The sequence below is a fragment of the Chiloscyllium plagiosum genome, chromosome 18, assembly GCF_004010195.1.
Source record: "Chiloscyllium plagiosum isolate BGI_BamShark_2017 chromosome 18, ASM401019v2, whole genome shotgun sequence".
NCBI classification, from domain to species: domain Eukaryota; kingdom Metazoa; phylum Chordata; class Chondrichthyes; order Orectolobiformes; family Hemiscylliidae; genus Chiloscyllium; species Chiloscyllium plagiosum.
Window position 1 is genome coordinate 38583084 of NC_057727.1, and position 19736 is coordinate 38602819.

Here is a 19736-nt window from a genome sequence, read left to right on the forward strand (position 1 = left end):
GTAAATGTAGGGGTATGGGTGGGTTTCGCTTCGGCGGGTCGGTGTGGACTTGTTGGGCCGAAGGGCCTGTTTCCACACTGTAATCTAATCTAATCTAAAAAAAAATTTTTTTTGTTCCTTTAGTGTAGATATGCAATAATTTAACCATTTAAGGATTGTCCTATTTTCTACCAGTAACCTTAAACTAATTATCTGGGTTTGTTTGAAAACCTCTTTCTAAAAGTGAATAAACCTGGCAGCTGACCAGTACCCCCAGCACTCATTTGCACTCAGTAGAGCCCTAAAATATTTTTAGGACCTTAGCTAATCCTGATCTTTTCTCCTGTTAGCTTAGCTATTTTATGTAAGATTTCCTTTTTTTAATCCATCAGACAAGCTCTGTTTTAGTTTTCATAACCCTCATGTCTGACATCCCTCTGGTAGTTCAGTTTAACTAAACTCTCTGACTTATTGACTACTTTTTTTTTGTATCGTATGCTGTCCAAGAGTGTCTCTTGAACTTTTTGTTAGCCTTCAATATTTTTTCAATATATAAATTCTCTGTATCCCCACGAAAGTATTATGGGCTTCTTTCTGTTAACTTTTTTTTAAGTTGAAAAATATACTTTATTCATAAAATAATTTGATGGTCTGTACAGTTGGTCATGCCATACATAGGTAAACATTTGCATACAGAGATCAGAATTTATCATTCATATATACAGGTCTGTACGTTTATCAATGATATATCCATATATTTAGCTGAGGCGTCAGCGGAGCCCAAATGACTGCGTGGGCCCCATGTTCTTCTTAGGAGAAAGTGCGGACTGCAGCTGCTGGAGATCAGAGTTGAAAATGTGTTGCTGGAAAAGCACAGCAGGTCAGGCAGCATCCAAGGAGCAGGAGAATCGACGTTTCGGGCATGAGCCCTTCTTCAGGAATGAGGAAAGGTGGGGCTAAGATAAAAGGTAGGGAGGAGGGACTTGGGGGAGGGGTGTTGGAAATGCGATAGGTGGAAGGAGGTTAAGGTGAGGCTGATAGGCTGGAGTGGGGGTGGGGGCGGAGAGGTCAGGAAGAAGATTGCAGGTTAGGAAGGTGGTGCTGAGTTCGAGGGTTGGGACTGAGACAAGGTGGGGGGAGGGGAAATGAGGAAACTGGAGAAATCTGAGTTCATCCCTTGTGGTTGGAGCGATGGCAAAAGTAAACAAACATCCCAGAGCTTACCAAACAGTTATACAATAGTCCAAAGGCTACACCACCCACTCACAACAGCCCGCGCTCTTGGTCTGTTCACAACAACCGCTTACACACACATGACATCAGCAGGCCTCGAGAAGAGTCAGACTGAAAAAAACACAGAGGATGAGGATCATCAACTGGTGTCTGTATATTTCTTCAGTAGTGACCAGTGTTTTCGGAACCCCTTCCCTCGCATGTCAATACAGGTGCACATGTCACCGCTAATAACCTCATAGGGTCCATTCCACTTTGAGAAGCAAGGTTTAGTGGGTAAAGTATTAACCATTACCTTACTACCTGCCGATGGGACCTCTGGACAATCCTCTAATAGCCTCTGTTCATCCCACCCGTCCTGTTTGACCCTAAATATTGTGCGCATCTCCTTCAGCTTGGCGCTCAGTTCGAGCACATAGGAACCTATTTATCACAGAGAGGGCCAACATCGGCACCTGATGATAATGAACTCAGGTAGTTGCATTGCCCTACCTATAATCCGCCCATAAGGGGTCAAACTAGTCGATCGGCTTGTGAGTCCCATGAGTATAGCAGGCAGGCCCTCAGTCTAGCATTTGTCAGAGTCCTGCATGGCCTTAGCAAGGGAAGTTTAAGAGTTCTGTTCATTCGCTCCACCATGCCAGAACTTTGTGGATGGTAGGGTCTGTGAAATTTCTGTTTTAATGCCCATCATCTGACGTATGGTTTTTACAACTCTTCCAGTAAAATGGGTACCCTGGTTGGAGTCAATCTGGGACGGTACCCCCTCCACTGTGGTGGGAATCACCACCACAGCTAAAATTCTTGCCACAGTGTTAGCTGAGCAGTTCTGGGTAGGGTAAACCTGGACCCACCTGGTAAATTGGTCAATAATCTCAAGGCAATATGTCTTCCCAAGGGTTTGGGGAAGAGGTCCTGTAAAATCTATCTGTACACACTCCCAGGGCCCCTTTGGGCGTGCCTGATGCCCCATTCTACTGCAGGGGTATCAGCATGGAGTAGGGTAATGCTTATGGTATGGTCATTCTCAGCAGAGATGGCAGACAAAGGATGGATGTTTTCTGTCTCTGAGCAGCTTTGTCAGCAGCCTGGTTCCCCTTAATGTGCCAGTCGGGATTCTGTTTATCTGGTTCCCTGTGATGGGCCTTGGCCTTCAACACTGCAGCCATGCGAAAATTTCCCGTATTTAATATTTCTATGGGGGTGTGTTTGATGTGCAAGACTATATTCCCTATCATCACAATAGGTTTACTGACCCTCACTATCCACATGGCACAGTCTAAAGCAGCTAAACATCTGGGCAAGCCGTTGACTACAGGACCCTCAGCAGTAGAGTAGTACCCCACAGGTTGCTGTGTATCGTCATGGAGCTGAGTTTAAAAATCTCCCTCTTTGTTGCAATAAATGTGGAAGTCTTTACTAGCATCTGGTAATCCCAGTCCCAGTGCTGACATTAACTCTGCTTTCAGTTTTCTCTCGGAGTCGTCTTGCTCTGGTCACCAGTCAATAGGGTCCCTTGCAGGTTTAGCCCCTTTTGTCAATCGTTGTATGGGCTTAACAACTTTGGCAAACTCGAGGATAAAATTCCTGGTAATTAAACAAACCCAAGACCTTTGTCACACCACGGACTGTCATAGGAATGTATAGCTGTTGTATAGCTGTCGTCTTGTCCGGAGGCATTTCTTTCATGCTTTGGGAACATAAATGTCCCAAGTAGAGAACTCTAGTTTTCCCAGTTTGAGCTTTCTTTGGGCTGGCTTTTAGCCCTCTGTCCTGCAAATGCTTCAGGACTAAGTATAGAGCCTCCTGATATTTTGGTTTGGATTCAGAAGCCAGGGTGATGCCATCGGCATATTGGAGAATTGTACTGCTAGGGGGCAGGTCAGTCTCCCTGAGTACCTCACTCATTACATAGTGAAAGATGGCTGGACTATTATGGAATCCCTGGGGACGTCTGGTCCAAATATACTGTTTATCCCCAACAGTCAATGCAAACTTATCTTGGGAGTCACGATGGAGGGGGATAGACCAGAATCCATTCGCAATATCCAGTGCAGTAAAGATTTTGTCCATTTATGATTGTGGATGGACTGGCGACTATAGGGTGTAATTTAGGAATAACCCTGTTTAGTGCTGTATAATCAATTGTGAGACAGTGACTTCTGTCAGGTTTACTGAGCGGTCATGTGGGGGAATTAGTAGTGCTCGTAGTGTCTCAGAGAATACCCCTCTCCACTAATCCTTTCAAAACTTCCACAACCGCCTTTCTGGTTTCAGGTTTTATGGGGTATTGGCAGTGCTGCTTGTATTCTGGACCCTCCATGACTGTGGGATCAATTTTAATCAAGCCTGCATCTAATTTCATCTCCACCCATACCCCTGCGATGGAGGTACAGATGGCACCAAAGCAATTATCCTCTAGCTGCCAATTGCATCCCATAGAGGAGGCAACTTGGACAATGCAAAGTGGCTCGCATAAGTCTCCATTTTTTCCTTTCTGCTATTGGGAGGAGGCCAGATTAATTCACCCTTCCCACAGTCTATAAGGACTTTGTAGTCCTTCATTAAATCATTTCTCATAATGGTCCCTTCATTATTTTTACTTAAAATCTCATTATTGATTTCTACTAGAGTGGTCTCACTCAAGTATGCAGCGATTTGCTGTCCATTAATCCCCTTCACATAAATCATTTTGTTAGTTGTGGGCTGGGGTAGGTCAGTAATAGATATGGAGACTTCCATGTCCACTAGCCCCTCACACTGTCAGCCCCCTACCAGTTCAGGTACGGAGATCCTTCCCACCTTATCATCTGTGCCCATGGGGGCTGCCTAACGTCATTCTGATGCATTCTCTGTTTGTTGGTTTGTGTTTTTCCCAAAAAGTGTCTTCACAGTGGCCCCTTTTGAGACAGTACTAACAGACACAAGTGGGCTTCCCATTGTTCTGTTACCTCCCCCTACAGACCCGGACAAAATGGCTCGTCTTGCCACAATTGTGATATGCGGGTCTGGATTTTGTCATTGTGACAACGTCTAGGTTTTCCTGCTTTACACGCACTGGAGGCTTTCCTCCTTAACATCTGTTGCCCATTGTACCAGGGCGTCACAACTTGGAGAATGATGACCCCCATTTTTAGAACCCACCTGGTATGTGGGAGACAGTCCATCCTTGAAGGCCTGAATGAATGCCCTGTCAGAACAGTCTGAGTGGGGAATCCCTGGGCATTCTTAGTAGACCCAAAAAAGTAATTCCCCATATTTGGAGGCGCCCTCCCCGTTTTGTTTAGTGTGTGTTATTTTTGCCCAATTGGTAGGCACTTTCCCCAGAACACCCTGGATTTCGGCCTGAAATGTGCTGAAGGACTCCTGCTGATCATCAATACCTGTTTTAATTGGGGTGCCCTGGCTCCATCTGCCTCTCCTATAATCTTGACTTTGTTGCTGTGCATCATCGGCTATGTCAGACCTGTCAGATATTAACTGCCACTTGTCCTGAGCGCATGCAGCCTGGACCAGTTGGTGAATATCCCTTAAATGTATCTGATTCTGCCCAAACCTTTGCGTTATTACTGCGGGGCTGTAAGCGATCTAGGGAAGCTAAGATCTGCTGCAATTCACCTGGTGTAAACGGCTTATATTTTGCATTTGCGTTAGCTCCTTCCCCACTGCGTGTTACCGGGGCGAGTTAATTTCCTCAGGAAGGTCGACCAACGGTTCAGCGGATGCGACCACGCCCTCCTCGGCATTATAAGGTAGCAATGATCCCCCCCACTGACTATCCTCCAGGAACTGATTTTTTCTTTTCCAGTTTCCTTAGTCAGGATTGAAGCATTTGTTTTTCCTCCGTCTATTTCTTTGTGGATTCAGAAGTCTGACCTATGAGGCCAGCCAGTTGATGGACCAAAAGGACACCTATTTTCTTGGTCTTCTGTCTTTTCAGCCATGAGCCAATTCTGCTGTTGATGTCTGGTCTGAGACAAATCCCACCCACTCTGTCACATCTATCTAATGAGTGAATGTCTGTCTATCAAATACTGGTTAATGAGACTCTGGGGTCCCCATTGATCTTCCTGTCCTGCCCTAACACTGATAGATTTATACTCTCAGATCTTCTGTAGGTTGATTGCTTTTACCCATCGGCCATGATTGCTGTGTGTTTTCCCACTGGCCGCTTCTCACCTGGAGTTGTTCTTATTGGAGTCCGGCGTAACTATTTTAGGAAGTCATCATTTCCCTGTATCCCGCTTATTTAATCCAGGCCTTTATCTCCAGCAGGAACAATCACACTGGCATCTAAGTATGATTCAACTCAGAGGGCACACAACAGGCATTCTCTCCTTCACTGTTTGCACATCAACAGATTCTGTAGTTTGACCTGCTTTTGTCCGAGTATTGTGCCCTGTCTCCGGGAAGGTGGCGATTCTATCCGGGACAGTGCCAATTTGTTGTTGTAAAATTAATGAAATGCGTTTAGAAGCAAGTCAATCAAATTTATTAAATCAAAAGCTTTTGGGAGGGGCAGCGTGATTCTGACCCTAACCATGGGACTTGACCATGCCTTGTCTCCCTGAACAACAGGTACAGCAGTTTTATAATCTGGATGATATGTACAACAAAAACCTGCAAAGGACTATTTCTTATGTTTTACGTGGCCACGCAATGATCTCTGGCTGTGTTCTGCGCGGGCACGCAGCGGTCACTGGCTCCAGAAACTGCATACTACAGCGTTGTGTTTTGAAAGTATTTCATCTTTAGTTTCTGTTTTCACTACTGATCCATTTTCCACCTTTGTTTCATAGTCTGTAAGCACTCCAGTGTTTCTGATGAGAGACTCTTCAAATCAGGTTTTCTTTGTTTTTCAATACTACTGAATTGCAAGGTTGTTTAAAAAAAAGTTTGCAGGAAAGGATAGTCACTATGCCCAGCGCATTAAGTTTGTTTGACTTTTTAAACTGTTATTGACATTTCTCAATTTCAGTAACATTCCTAAAATTCAGTCTCTCGTGTGTGGGTTCTATCACATTCCTAGTAATTCTGAAGGATTTAATATGCTAATATTATTTTCAAACTTTAATTTGACTTCTAAATCAATCCTTTTTTTGGTGAAAGTGCTGATTCTTAGATACATTGCTTTTATTTAAAAATGAAGCACCGTGTATTCTTTGTATTTTATGGTCTAACTTAGAAAAGGAACTAAACATTTCTCTAATAGCAGCAAGAGGTTCTACATGATTAGGAGATTGAACAGTAGTCTCAGCATCCTGTGAGTGAGCTGCTACAAATATGGCAACCTGCTGCTGAAAACCCACCTTTCATTTTAATTAAAAGAAAGTAAGTTTTAGTCATACTTCATTCTTGAACCATTTAGTTATCTCTACCATTTGTGGTAGATGAGCCTTTGGTTAGCTTCTCAACCGTTCCTTTTCAAAAATTGTCTAAAATGTACAGATTCCTGAAGAAGGGCTTATGCCCGAAACGTCGATTCTCCTTGGATGCTGCCTGACCTGCTGCGCTTTTCCAGCAACACATTTTTCAGCTAAAATGTACAGTCTTGAGCATAGATGATCACCGATCAGATCCTTTCGTGCTGTCAGCCATAATTTTCAAGCTTTATGTCTTGGCTGGCTGGCTGGCTGATTTTTGAACCCTCAAACTGTTAGGCTACTTGTTCAATTTAAGCCAACCAGGTTGAACAGGACTGAAAGCTACCTAATAGCTTTAATTTTAGCAATGCAAAAGACTATATTTTGAATAAAGTTTGCTTTAAACCCATTATGTTTTGAGAATTTATTTAAACTGTAATTTGTCTGTCCTCAACAAAATATTGGGGTCGTCAATGAAACCAAAGTTCTAAAGAAGCTCAGCATGTCTGACAGGATCTGTAGAGAGAAGTAGTCAGGTTTTTTTTTAAAAAGGCTGAAAGAGTGACAAATGGATTTGAAACTGAATAGGTGCCAAGTACACTTCCTGCTGATGCCCAGGGCAGTGTGCCATCTTTCCTGTCTGAAATTCAGTTCTTATTTAGAAGATTAGAAGTGAAAGTTGCCACGGTTGCCCATAGGTTGCTGTCTTGTTAGAAGACTAGAGGAATGTTTTAAACTGAGGAGCAAGGTTGAGAGGATGGGGGCTTTCATGGTGATCTCAGCTGATTTGGGAATTGAACCTGTGCTGTTCATTTCACTGAGCATCACAAACAAGCTTTCGAATGATCTGAGCCAAAGGGCTCCCAAACACTAATTGCTCAAAATGGGGTTGAACCTGAAGTTGAGGCTAGGTCTCTGCCAACTGAGCTAGCTAAGCACAGGCCCATGATTGTGATAGGTCACTTACTGGCAATGCTATAGAATCAGGTCATCTTTGTGACAGGTGGCTATGGACTCGGGTACTTGGTTCACTTTTTGAGCTGGGGAGGGGAGGGGGAGCACAGAGATTGAGGTTGAGATACCATCATTATATGTAATGAAATTGACCTAATGACCATGGATGCTATCACCTTTTGAATGAGGAAAACTAAGGTAAGGGGGCAGGAAAAGCAGTTGTTTCTGGAAATACTCTGTATAGGTATAAGTGTAACCAAGTAAGGGTAGAAATAAACTGGAGAATATGTCCACAAGGGTTGATGAACCACCATTACTCAAACGTCGACTGTCCTGCTCCTCAGATGCTGCCTGACCAGCTATGCTTTTCCAGCGCCACACTTTTTGACTGATCTCCAGCATCTGCAGTCCTCACTTTCTTCTGCACCACCATTACTGTCAAGGAGAATGTTATTTGCAAGTGTTTAGGGATTTTTGTGGAGCATTTAGAAAGAAGGGTAACCCTGATTGCCATGCTGATAGCCTTTCTAATATGAGATTGAGATGGAGAAACTAGAAAAAGATGGAGAGTCAGGAGGTCTCGGGGCAAGGTTTTGCTTTCTGTGACAGATAAATAAGCAGTCTGAACCTAGGGACAAATTCATTGTGCAGCTTATGGCATTTATTACAATTTTCAAAACCCTACTTTAATGAAATAACGATATCACTGGCTAGGCCACTATTTGTTGCCCATTCCTTGTTATCTAGAAGATAGTGATGAGCTGCTGTTGAACCACTGCAGCCCATTTACTATAATTATGTCATGTCACCCCATTCCCATATCAGCCAAAGCAAATGCTCAGAAACAGTGTGGCTCTACCTCCTTCTTCATTATTCCGAGCCCTGGAAAGAGACTGATCGCCCATGTGCACAAAGACACGTGTTCTTGGTCTTCTCTCGGTTGGCAGGTTCTTAAGGAAGAGATGGAAATGTGTTGCTGGAAAAGCGCAGCAGGTCAGGCAGCATCTAGGGAACAGGAGAATCGACGTTTCGGGCATTAGCCCTTCTTCAGAATGAGGAAAGTTGGTCCAGCAGGCTAAGATAAAAGATGGGGAGGAGGGACTTGGGGGAGGGGCGTCGGAAATGTGATAGGTGGAAAGAGGTCAAGGTGAGGGTGATAGGTCAGACTGGGGTGGGGGCGGAGAGGTCGGGAAGAAGATTGCAGGTTAGGAAGGCGGTGCTGAATTCGATGGATTTGACTGAGACAAGGTGGGGGGAGGGGAAATGAGGAAACTGGTGAAACCCGAGTTCATCCCTTGTGGTTGGAGGATTCCTAGCCGGAAGGCCACATCGGGTGCAGAGGATGCAGTAGATGATGTGTGTGGAGGTGCAGGTGAATCTGTGGCGGATATGGGAGTTTCCTTTGGGGCCTTGGAGGGAGGTGAGGGGGGAGGTGTGGGCGCAAGTCTTGCACCTCCTGCGGTTGCAGGGGAAGGTGCTGGGAGTGGAGGTTGGGTTTGTGGGGGGTGTGGATCTGACGAGGGAGTCACGGAGGTTCTTAAGGAATTACATCGTCACTTACAGGGAGCAGCATCCAAATAAGGCAGCATCTATATTGATTGGGTGACTGTTATAATCCAGAGCATCAACAGTAAAGATTAAGCCATCTGGTATTGCACAATAGATGTTCCTCACCTCGTTAACGGGCATTACACAATGGATGTTCTTCACCTCATTAACCCACTACCCTTGTCTCCAGCACCTCATTGTTTATTACTATACTTATCTGGTCAAAGTCATGCTCGCTTAAGCCTTTCTCACGCAACCCGAAATGTAACTCTCCCCCTACCTGCTCATATCTTATACACTTTCTCATTCCCTTATCATTTCATGATAACTACCGAGATGACACTGCCACCTCCTTCATGAGAATTTTACTGCCAGTACTTAAGCACATTATTGACACACAACATACAATGAATATAATAACAAAGATTACTACGCCATGCAGTAGATAGAATCTGCAGGGCCCTCCCACATGGGGGAGAAAAAAAGTTCACCAGTGAAGTTCTTAAATTCATAGTCCTCAGTGACCACTCCACCCTCTCCAAGTTGAATGGAAACAAGCCAGTTATCTAAATTCTCTTTCAGTAAAGTCCAACCTGGAAACAAAATCCAGTCTGTCCTTCTGCATCACTCCACAGAATTCTTAGATGAGGGCAGTTAAATACTGAACAAAACTGATGAGATTTCTATCCTTGTGGAGGTGCTTCAGATGGAGGATACCAGCGCATCAGAGCATAAAGCGCAGCAGCAGGGTAGGTGAACACAGCACTCTTTGCTTCTGCTCCCGCTCTGCTGTCAAATGTACAAAGCCAACTGGCTGTCTTGATGGTATCTTAATCAGTGAACCATCATTTCCTTTAAATGATTGAACTACGTGAGCTTTATCTTCTTTCTGTGTCCACAGGAAAGCCACTGACAAAAAGCATATGGACCGCCTCTTCACTGTTGTTAGCTTCTTCACTTTTCATGCTCGTGACTGTTGGATCAGGTTGTGGAGGGTTGGGTGGTGGTCCGAAGGCGTGCTTTACCTGTGAATGGAGAAACTCTAGAGACTGTTAGCTGCTGAAAGTAACTTTGCATTTTCCCTCTTATTCCCTCCTTGCCAAGGTGGGTATCAGTATGAAGACAGTCACACATTTAACTACACTAAATTGTCTGCCTGTTTCAGCATTCTTAGTTGCCTTGAAGTCTGTTACTCAGTTCACTATTTATGACATTATCAAGTTTTATGCAATGCATAAACTTCTAAATTGTACTGCCTAAACAGTTCACTCACTTATAAACAACAATCAATGATCCTAAACCCAAACCCTTGGGGACCCCATTCAGGTTATTCAAAAATTATTTTCCTTTGACAAATTAATATTTGGCTAATCTGAAAACTGTCAGGAAAAGTATTTCAAAAATCTGGAACAGCAAGAAAACAACAAAATGTTTCCTATGCTTTAGCCATTGAAGAGGCAGGTTCAGTTCAGATTTAAATCTCAAATATTCATGGGAAACAAATACAGAATATATTAAAATGTTCTCTAAATGAAACTTCCCAAATAAAACATTCAGAATTACAGTGGTTACAAACCAGTAATGTACAGCTTTGGTAGAGATCAACATTCTTTGAATTTTCAATATGAAGGAGGCAGATGAAATCCTAACAATAATTAACAAAACTTAAACAGCTCAACCTCAAGTCCTAACGTTCTCTAAAATCTCGCAATAACATCAAAATTAAAATGCACTTTTTTTTTAATGCCGAGTCTTCGCAAGAAGATATTTTAATACAATGCACTTATGTGGCTAAAGCATGATCACTGACCCAATTTTTTTAAGCAGGCATTGTCAAATTTCAAACAACTCAGCGGCTCAAGGCCCTCAATCAAGTTGTTTTAAGGTTACATGTTTGATAATTTTATAAAGGGAATAATATTAATGTAAAAACAAAATCTTCCCTATTACAGAGCCCACAAAACACACTGAATTGAGATCCTAATTTAAATAAAGCAAAACAGTCACTTGAAAGGATTTTCTGAACCGTATTTTAACAAACCAAAATATTTAAATATCAAACACTCTTAGCATGGCACAACTTACACTGAAACATCCTTTTTGAGCGAAGTATTAGTGCAACTTTTAATTCCAGCATTTGTCTTTTTGTTTTTTGCATCCTCTTGATGAAATTACACTTATAAAAAGAAAAAGCCCTCACAGTGGATCACGCAGTGCCGCAGTCCAAGCCATCCCCTCCCCCAGAATAAAGACACAGCCCAGAAACTCAGAATCCCACAACAGAACCCCAGACAAAGCTTCCCTGGCAGTCAATGCACTTCACTGTCAGGATCCGAACAGACCGGTTCCACTTTCTCCCCCTTTTCCCAGTGATGCCATGCTATTCTAAAAGTACTTAGAAGGAGAGGTGTGGGGTATATAGGTGATAACTTTAAGAAGTACCAAATTTTGTTTGTTTATTTTCTTTCAAGTTCCTGGTTTCTAACTTTTTTTTTAATGCTCCAAGCCGCAAACCTCGCCACTAGAGGAATCCAGACCCCTTTTGCCTAGGGGACTTTAACCCCATTTCTCATTTCTCACAGGGACCTGAGCTCCTTTTCTTACTCTATATATCTAGGGACTCAAAACCCAATAAATCCAGGGGACTCGAACCCCTGTTTGTCAGCACATTTATGAAACTATCTCTTGACTGAACTAATTACAGATCGAGGAGTACCTAGAATAGAAAGCGATTGAGCAAGGGGACTGTTTCTGACACAAGAATATCTAGGGGGACCAAAGTTTAAAATCTTGTGGGAACATCCGTCTTGAGATACTGGTGTTTCGGGCGATCGCTGACACAGTCCAATCGCAACTGTTTGTTTGGGCTCCGACCTGGCTCGCCAATATTGTCGCCCCGTTCCCATATCAATTGAAGCAAACGCTCAGACACAGTATGGCTCTTCATTATTCTGGACCCTGGAAAGAGAGCAATCGCCCATGTGCACAAAAACACGTGTTCTTGGTCTTTTCTTGGGTGGCAGGTTCTTAAGGAATTACATCGTCACTTACAGTATCCAAATAAGGCAACATCTATATTGATTGGGTGACTGTTACAATCCAGAGCATCAACAGTAAAGATTAAGCCATCTGGCATTGCACAATAGATGTTCCTCACCTCGTTAACGGGCATTACACAACAGATGTTCTTCACCTCTACCCACTACCCTTGTCTCCAGCACCTCATTGTTTATTACTATACTTATCTGGTCAAAGTCATGCTAGCTGAAGCCTTTGTCAAGCAACCTGAAACTTAACTCTTTCCCTACCTGCTCATATCTTATACACTTTCTCAGATCGACCCAGAATACCATTAAGGAGGAAGTTTCAGGATTTTGACCCAGCAACACTAAAGAAGCAGTGATACTATTCCAAGTCAGAATAGTGAGCAGCTTAGCAGGAAACTTGTAGGTCACTGTGTTCCCATGTATCTGCTGCCGTTGCGGTAGTAGTTGAACTTGGAAGGTACTGTCCAAGGAGCCTTGGGAAGTTTCTGCAGTGCATCTTGCGTATGATGCACACATTATTGTTGCTGAGCTTCAGGGCAAAAGAAGTGGATGTGTTGCCAATCAAGTGGGTTGCATTGTTCTGAATGGTGTCACGCTGCTTCAATTACATTGCATGTTCCAATATCAGGCTTTGTGGAGAAAGCCAATTTTAAAATAAACTCAACTTTTTTTATGCAATACCAGTTTTTTTTTCCCTGACCTTAAAATAAACTGCTGTACTTAGAGTCATGGAGATGTACAGCATGGAAACAGACCCTTCCGTCCAACCCATCCATGCCGACCAGATATCCCAACCCAATCTAGTCCCGCCTGCCAGCACCTGACCCATATCCCTCCAAACCCTTCCTATTCATATACTCATCCAAATGCCTTTTAAATGTTCTTCTGGCAGTTCATTCCATACACGTGCCATCCTCTGCGTGAAAAAGTTACCCCTTAGGTCCCTTTTTTATCTTCCCCTGTCACCTTAAACCTATACCCTCTAGTTCCGAACTTCCTCCCCACCCCAGGAAAAAGATTTTGTCTATTTATCCTATCCATGCCCCTCATGATTTTGTAAACCTCTATAAGGTCGCCAACACTCCAGGGAAAACAGCCCCAGCCTGTTCAGCCTCTCCCTATAGCTCAAATCCTCCAACCCTGGCAACATCCTTGTAAATCTTTTCTGAGCCCATTCAAGTTTCACTACATCTTTCAGTGAACTGAGTTTTAATTAGAATTTGCTGGCCTCTTCTGTTCACTTTATCTTTTGTGTTAGAGTTCCTCTCGTCCATTTTTCAATTATGTGTGCTTTGTGTGGCTAAGGATGGGATCAGGCTCAGCTATGATGTCTGTTGATACTTGGCTCATTTGTGAAAACTATTTAGCATAAGATACCAGAGAACTGCCTTTGACAGAGACTGAAATTATAAACTCTGAAGAAGTTGGTCGTGGGGGGGGGGCATATAAATCCCACCAAATTTAAAGAAATCTTGGTCGAATGGTGCTAAAAGATATAAAATGAAGTGCAACCTAATGTACACCTTGGGTACAGGGATTAAAATGTGAGATTTCTGGTACTTGTTTACATGCTGCACCCTGTACTATTAACAGTTCATTGCTTGCACATAAATAAAGCTTACTTTTTGGTTCAGACATTTTACGGCCCACTTTTGGAGCAGGTTGGACTCAAACAGGCCTTCTGGCCTAGATGTAGGGCCACTGCCACAGCATCATAAAGAGTCTTTTTTTTTGAATCTCTGCAGACTGAATTCAATCATAGCATTAATGTTGTGCTGAACATCTATCTTCTCTCTAATGTACATGAGGTCAAAAACACTGGAAAAAGTTAGATGAGACCGCATCCCTTGAGAGAGAGAATATTTGGCATTTCAGATTGATCTTTTTGTTAGAACTCAACAACCTGAAATTTTAACTATTTCTTCACAGATGTTGCTTCATCTACCAGATATTTCTCGCATTTTGCTTGATTTCTAGCAGCCCTGTGTTTTGCTCATGAAATGTTGAGATGCCCCTCCCCCCTACTCTATCTCAGTATAGTGTATGATTGTATCTTTTGTAGTTTTGTGTATGGTATACACTTCCTGTAAATGTTGCAAATGTTTCCTTTCCTTTCTTTCAGTTTAGCAGTTTAAAGGATAAGTGATGTTGACCTTCCATTCCAAATGTCGGTGTCTTTTTTACACTTCCTACTGCTGATTCTTCCCCTAATAAAAGCTACAGTCTCTGAATTCCCAACTGCTCCATTGAATTTGGCTTTAAGTTCCAAGGTGCTGAAACAGTATAAAGGAAAACTGATTTGAAAAACCAATAGCCAACAAATGTGTCTATTGCTCTCCGTGGGGAGCATTTCTCTATCTTCTGTTGCCACCTCTTAAGATCTCTTCCAGTATTTCCCTACCCCAAAAACCTTGTCCCTAATAAATCCACATTTTGCTAATTCCATCTTGTTACTGTGCCCCAGAATAATATCTAATACTATTGTGTCTCCAGTACCTCTCAATTCTGCCCCATCTTTCATACTCATTGATACAGTTTGTGGTTTTCTGTGAGAGCATGTGTAATTTAGCATTGGTTCTTGTTGAGTCCTCTGTTGAAGTTTATTTACAATAGCATGTCACAGACTTAGACTGCTTAGTTTCAAAGCTTGCTGATGTTAGGTATTCTAATCAACAACCTGTCCAGATATGTTCCTGCACATTTTTTGGAGTTGGTAGGACTTAAACCTGAGCCTTCTGGTCCAGAGGTAGGGATACTACTGTTCATTATACATAGCTGAATGGAGAACATTTAGTATGCCCAGAGTTACTGAAGTGTAGGCAGATACCTTTATACCAGAATGTCACATACCTTTCTAAGAATGTTCTGAAAGAAAGTGTGCCTGCTCCAGAATTTATTCCATGGTACTCGGTCAGTCATTTTCCCCCTCTTTAATATTTACACCTTTCTCTTTCCTGAGGCCATTTCCCCTCTCCTCTTTCCTCTCTCCTACATCCACTGCCAACATGTGATGTCTTCCCTTGGTTTGGAATCTTGCTTTATATCTTAATAATCAAGGTCATTAATTCGCAGTTTCCACTGTGTGTGTGTGTGTGTGTGTGTATGTGTGTGTGTGTAAGTAAATATATAAAATACGCACTATGTGTTTAACGATTTTCCTTAATCGAATGCAATGCCATCACTTCCTGCCTGAATTTAGTACATGTTTTCGGCACTTCATTTAAATCCATTTACACTTGCCCTTTGCTCAGTCTTCTATAAGTGGTGAGTTATTCTATAACCACTTCATTTCTGTGGCTGTATTTGCTGTGATAAGTAAGCAAAATTGCATCACTGAAATATTATTAGTTCTCTGAGTTAGGCTTGTATTTAGTTGAGGTTAAATATTCAGTATTGGCCGTGTTAATGTTTTAGATGTACGTGTCTCTGTGCATCGAGGAGAGTTTTTTTTGCCGATGGGGAGTTTAGATCTGTTTAAACTTGGCAAAACTGAAGCTCTTTTGTGTACTGAAGTTGAAGTTCAGCCTTCAGCTTCCATCTTGGGATTTACTCTTAAATGATGGGTCGAATGGCCTCCTTCTGTACTCTCAAAATGTAGTGATTCTATAACACAGTACTTTCTCACAGGCATACGCAACACAGCGTTTTGGATTCATCTGATGTTGCATGTGTCCAAGATTTAATTGCGGTTTGTAATATTTGACCTGGATAATGCAGTCATGTGCTAGTGAGGTTATTTGTAGCAGCAATTTCTTAGAATTCTGGCTTACTGGCAGAGGGGCTGAAGAAGGTATTCTCAGGAGAATCCACACAATTTCTGTCTTCAGTGCTTGTTGATTTTGCTATATGAATGTAAAATCACAAAAAAATTGTTTTGAAATACTTTACTACAGTATTCACCTGACAATTGTTTAGTTGTAAAACTGTTCTTAAAATGTCAACTGACATAAAAAGTGATGCTGTTGATCAATCAGTTACATAAGTGACTCTTCCTTCAAGGTAACTTGATTTTGGATGTTTACAATTTAATTTTGGATGTTTTCCTTTCTGAAATTGAGGCATTTTGTAGCTTTAGTGTAAAAGGTCATTTTAATTTTGGTTATCTTTTTACAGATATGCCAATATTTGGTCACTGTCCAGCACATGATGATTTTTATCTGGTGATGTGTAATCATTGTAATCAAGTTGTAAAGCCCCAGGCCTTTCAAGCACATTATGGTGAGTTCAAAATTTACTCAATGCATTTTAAATATATATAAATTCCAGTTTATTTTTTTGGCAGCGTTTTCTCTATTTTTATATTTACAGACATTTCCTGTAATTTCTTTCCTTGTGCAAGATATCCCATATGTTTTGCTCTGACATTGGGTATCCATTGTTCTATTGCAATCTCATCTGTGTAGTTTACTTGCCCTTGAAAAATTACTACCACGAAGAGCAGAAAAGGTTTGGGTGGTATGAAAAATGGCCTCTTCAAGAATGAATTACAGACACAAGTTATTTTATTGACTTCAATAAAACTTTACTCTGACAGAATATCCTACACAGTAGTATTGCTGACCAGAAGATGTGCTATTTTCCCATAATTTTGTTAATTGTCAATGAAGTGTAAGGAACACTAACATTTTCAGGTGTCTTTAATATAAGAAGTGTTCACGTTTTAAAGAAAAATAATTTTTAAAGCCATTTTAAAGTCAGCTTGAACTTTAAAGTCAAAAATTTATTTTTCTATCAATTTAAGATCTCCTTCCATAATTTTGTAACATCGTACAAGTGTTGAGTAATCATCTGGACTTTACAGTTGTTTTGTTAAAGCTTGTCCATTAGGCACTAAGTCTGTTGATTTGCGATACTTTCGATTAAAAATGTTAAAGGATGTCGACTATTTTTTTCCATACCTATGATGGAGTCCAAGCCTGTTTTGTGTGTGGTGTTGCATGACATTTGTCTGATTGACAATTCTGAATCGATACAAAGAGCCAGTATATCAGAAAGCAATTTGCAGCGTGGCGGCCTGTGTTTGGCATCACTGTTGGAGTCTTTGGAACTGAATTAGAAGCAGTTTTGAGAATGCCTTACATAGAAAACTTGTGATTGTTAACAATTTTGTCATAAAAGAGTTGAATAATACTTTTATCAATATATTTATATTCTAGTTTAAGCTTAATGTTCAGTGGTGTCATCGTTTTGTAATAGAATGACCCCTGGAGGTTGGTTTAGATTTTGCTCATAATGAAATTGTATTTTAGCTTAGACTCTCAAAATATGCCATGTGTATTTCTTCTACGTTACTGTTGATTTGATTTTAAGCTTTTGTATATGTTGCACAGATTTATCTTTGCTGTTTAGAGAAGTTAAACTACTCAAGGTTAAATTGTCAGCCTAATCAAGATTGTTTGAATAATTCAAAGATTTGCCTTATAGGCACAAGATTCTTGTTTGGCACTTTGCTCAATGCAATTTGACTACAGTATATGGAGCAGGAGTTGGTCATTCAAGCCTCAAGCCTGCTGTGTCATTCCCAAGTGTTATGATGCAAGTGGATGCCATTTGCCCGATGAATAAAATAATGGATGATCTGATTATTCAATATTTCACACCCATGCCCGACAATCTTTCTTTTGCATACTTGACAAGAATTTATCCAATTCTGCCTTCAAAATATTCAAGGACTCCTCTTCCACTACCTGAATGTCGGGGAGCAGCAGCGTACTCACTAAGCAAGTGCTGCTTGATGGCAGTGTTGATAACTCTTACCATCATGTTACTGATGGTCAAGAGTAGACTGAAAGGCAGTATTGGCTGAATTAAATTTGTCCTTTTTTGTTGTGTACAAGGCACAGCTATTTGGTAACTTTCCATATTGTCAGGTAAATACCAGTGTTGTAACTCTAATGGAACAGCTTGGCGGGGTGCATAGCTGATCTTGTAGCACAGGGTGTTGGGCTTCCTGCCACTGAGGATGGGAGTATTTGTGGAATCGCCTCCTCTGGCGAATTTTTTGGATTGTCCACCACCTTTCACGAGTGGGTATTTGATTTGATTGATTTATGGTCTTATGTATCTTATTGCAAAATACAGTGTAAAGTGTTTTATAGTGCCAGTGCCATTTCAAAACACAAAATAAACCAAAACGCAATATGAAGGCATAAAATGAAGTAGTAAAGTGTCCTTACGTGCTCCACCTGGTGGTCAGGCATGAGTCTCCTTCACCACACTGCTGGCACTGAAGCAAAAGTCACCACTCGTTGGCGCCATTCCTCCTCCATCTATGAGTCCTCACTGGACCTTGCTGACTCGGGCGCCACCAATGCTGCCAGGAAACCGCCCAAACTTGACCCTGGGCAGCATGGTGGCTAGCACTGTTGCCTCACAGTGCCACGGACCTGGGTTCTATTCCAGCCTCAGGCAACTGTCTGTGTGGAGTTTGCACGTTCTCCCTATGTCTGCGTGGATTTCCTCCCACAGTCCAAAGATGTGCAGGTCAGGTGAATTGGCCATACTAAATTGCCCATAGTGTTAGGTGCATTAGTCAGAGAGAAATGGATTTGGGTGGATTACTCTTTGGAGGATCGGTGTGGACTTGTTAGGCCAAAGGGCCTGTTTCTATGCTGTAGGGAATCTAATCTAAAAAACTCTTGTTATTGCCATACATCTTGCTACTTATTTTGACTCTGCTCTACAGTTAGTTTTTTTCCTCCATGTGATATCAATGAATGAAATTCACTCCATGCCCAGATCTTCAAGACATCAGTTGATATCTTGGGATACTGCAAGTGCAGACACCAAAACTGAGTTGGGAATGATGAAGACGTGTCCCACCTTCTCAAATGGAAACCACTCAAACATTAAAATCTCTTAAATTCACTTGTGGGACCCAGGTGTTACTGGCTGGGCCAGCTTTTATTGCCCATCCTTGGTTTCCCTTTGAGAAGATGGTGGTGAGTTGCCATCTTCAACTGCTGCAGGCCATCTGCTGTATTTGTAACCACAGTAACTTCAGTCAGCAACCAAGTATTGAGCCTATAAAAATGCTAAGCTTAAGCTCCATCTTCAGAAATGCAGAATGGCAGTTACAGTGAAAAAGCAGATGAATTGCAACATTTAGCTGAGAGATATGTTTTTACAGTGTGATGAAGTCTGTGTATGGAGCTCATCCACTACAATCGTCGTTCCTGCATTAAAGGTTGATGTAAATTAACTAATCGTTAACAAGGCACTAGTGGCTTGGGTACTTTGCTGAGCTCTTCAATATCCAAACTTTTTCAGACATTTAAACCAAAGCAGTTCTGGATTTTTTGAATCATACAAGACACCGCAGCTTCCCATAAAGGAAATTTCTGTAATACAGTATTTGGAGAAACTTGGTCAATATTGCTTTGACTGTTTAGAATGTCATGTTAACTGTGGATGGAATATTCATGCTGAGCAATTGAGTTTTGTAGGTGATACCAATTTTGGTAGTAGCACCAGAAAAGGCACTACTAACTTGTTTGCATTGTTCTGCTCAAAGAGATATGTCCAACTCATTCCATAATTTGAGTATAAGTAGATGGCAATCCTATACAATTACTGACTTCAGTAAAAGCCGAGCTGGAAATTTCATGAGTCT

At 41.7% G+C, this 19736-nt stretch overlaps 1 protein-coding gene across 2 annotated transcripts in view; it reads left to right on the forward strand.

Moving 5' to 3' along the window:
- Positions 1–19736, forward strand: part of LOC122559057 (ataxin-7) — a 128379-nt gene that overhangs the window by 59114 nt on the left and 49529 nt on the right. For both annotated transcript variants that reach the window (XM_043708267.1, XM_043708266.1), the window contains exon 3: positions 16238–16342. In XM_043708267.1, coding sequence (XP_043564202.1) covers positions 16238–16342 — 105 coding nt within the window. The remainder of the gene's footprint in view (positions 1–16237; positions 16343–19736) is intronic.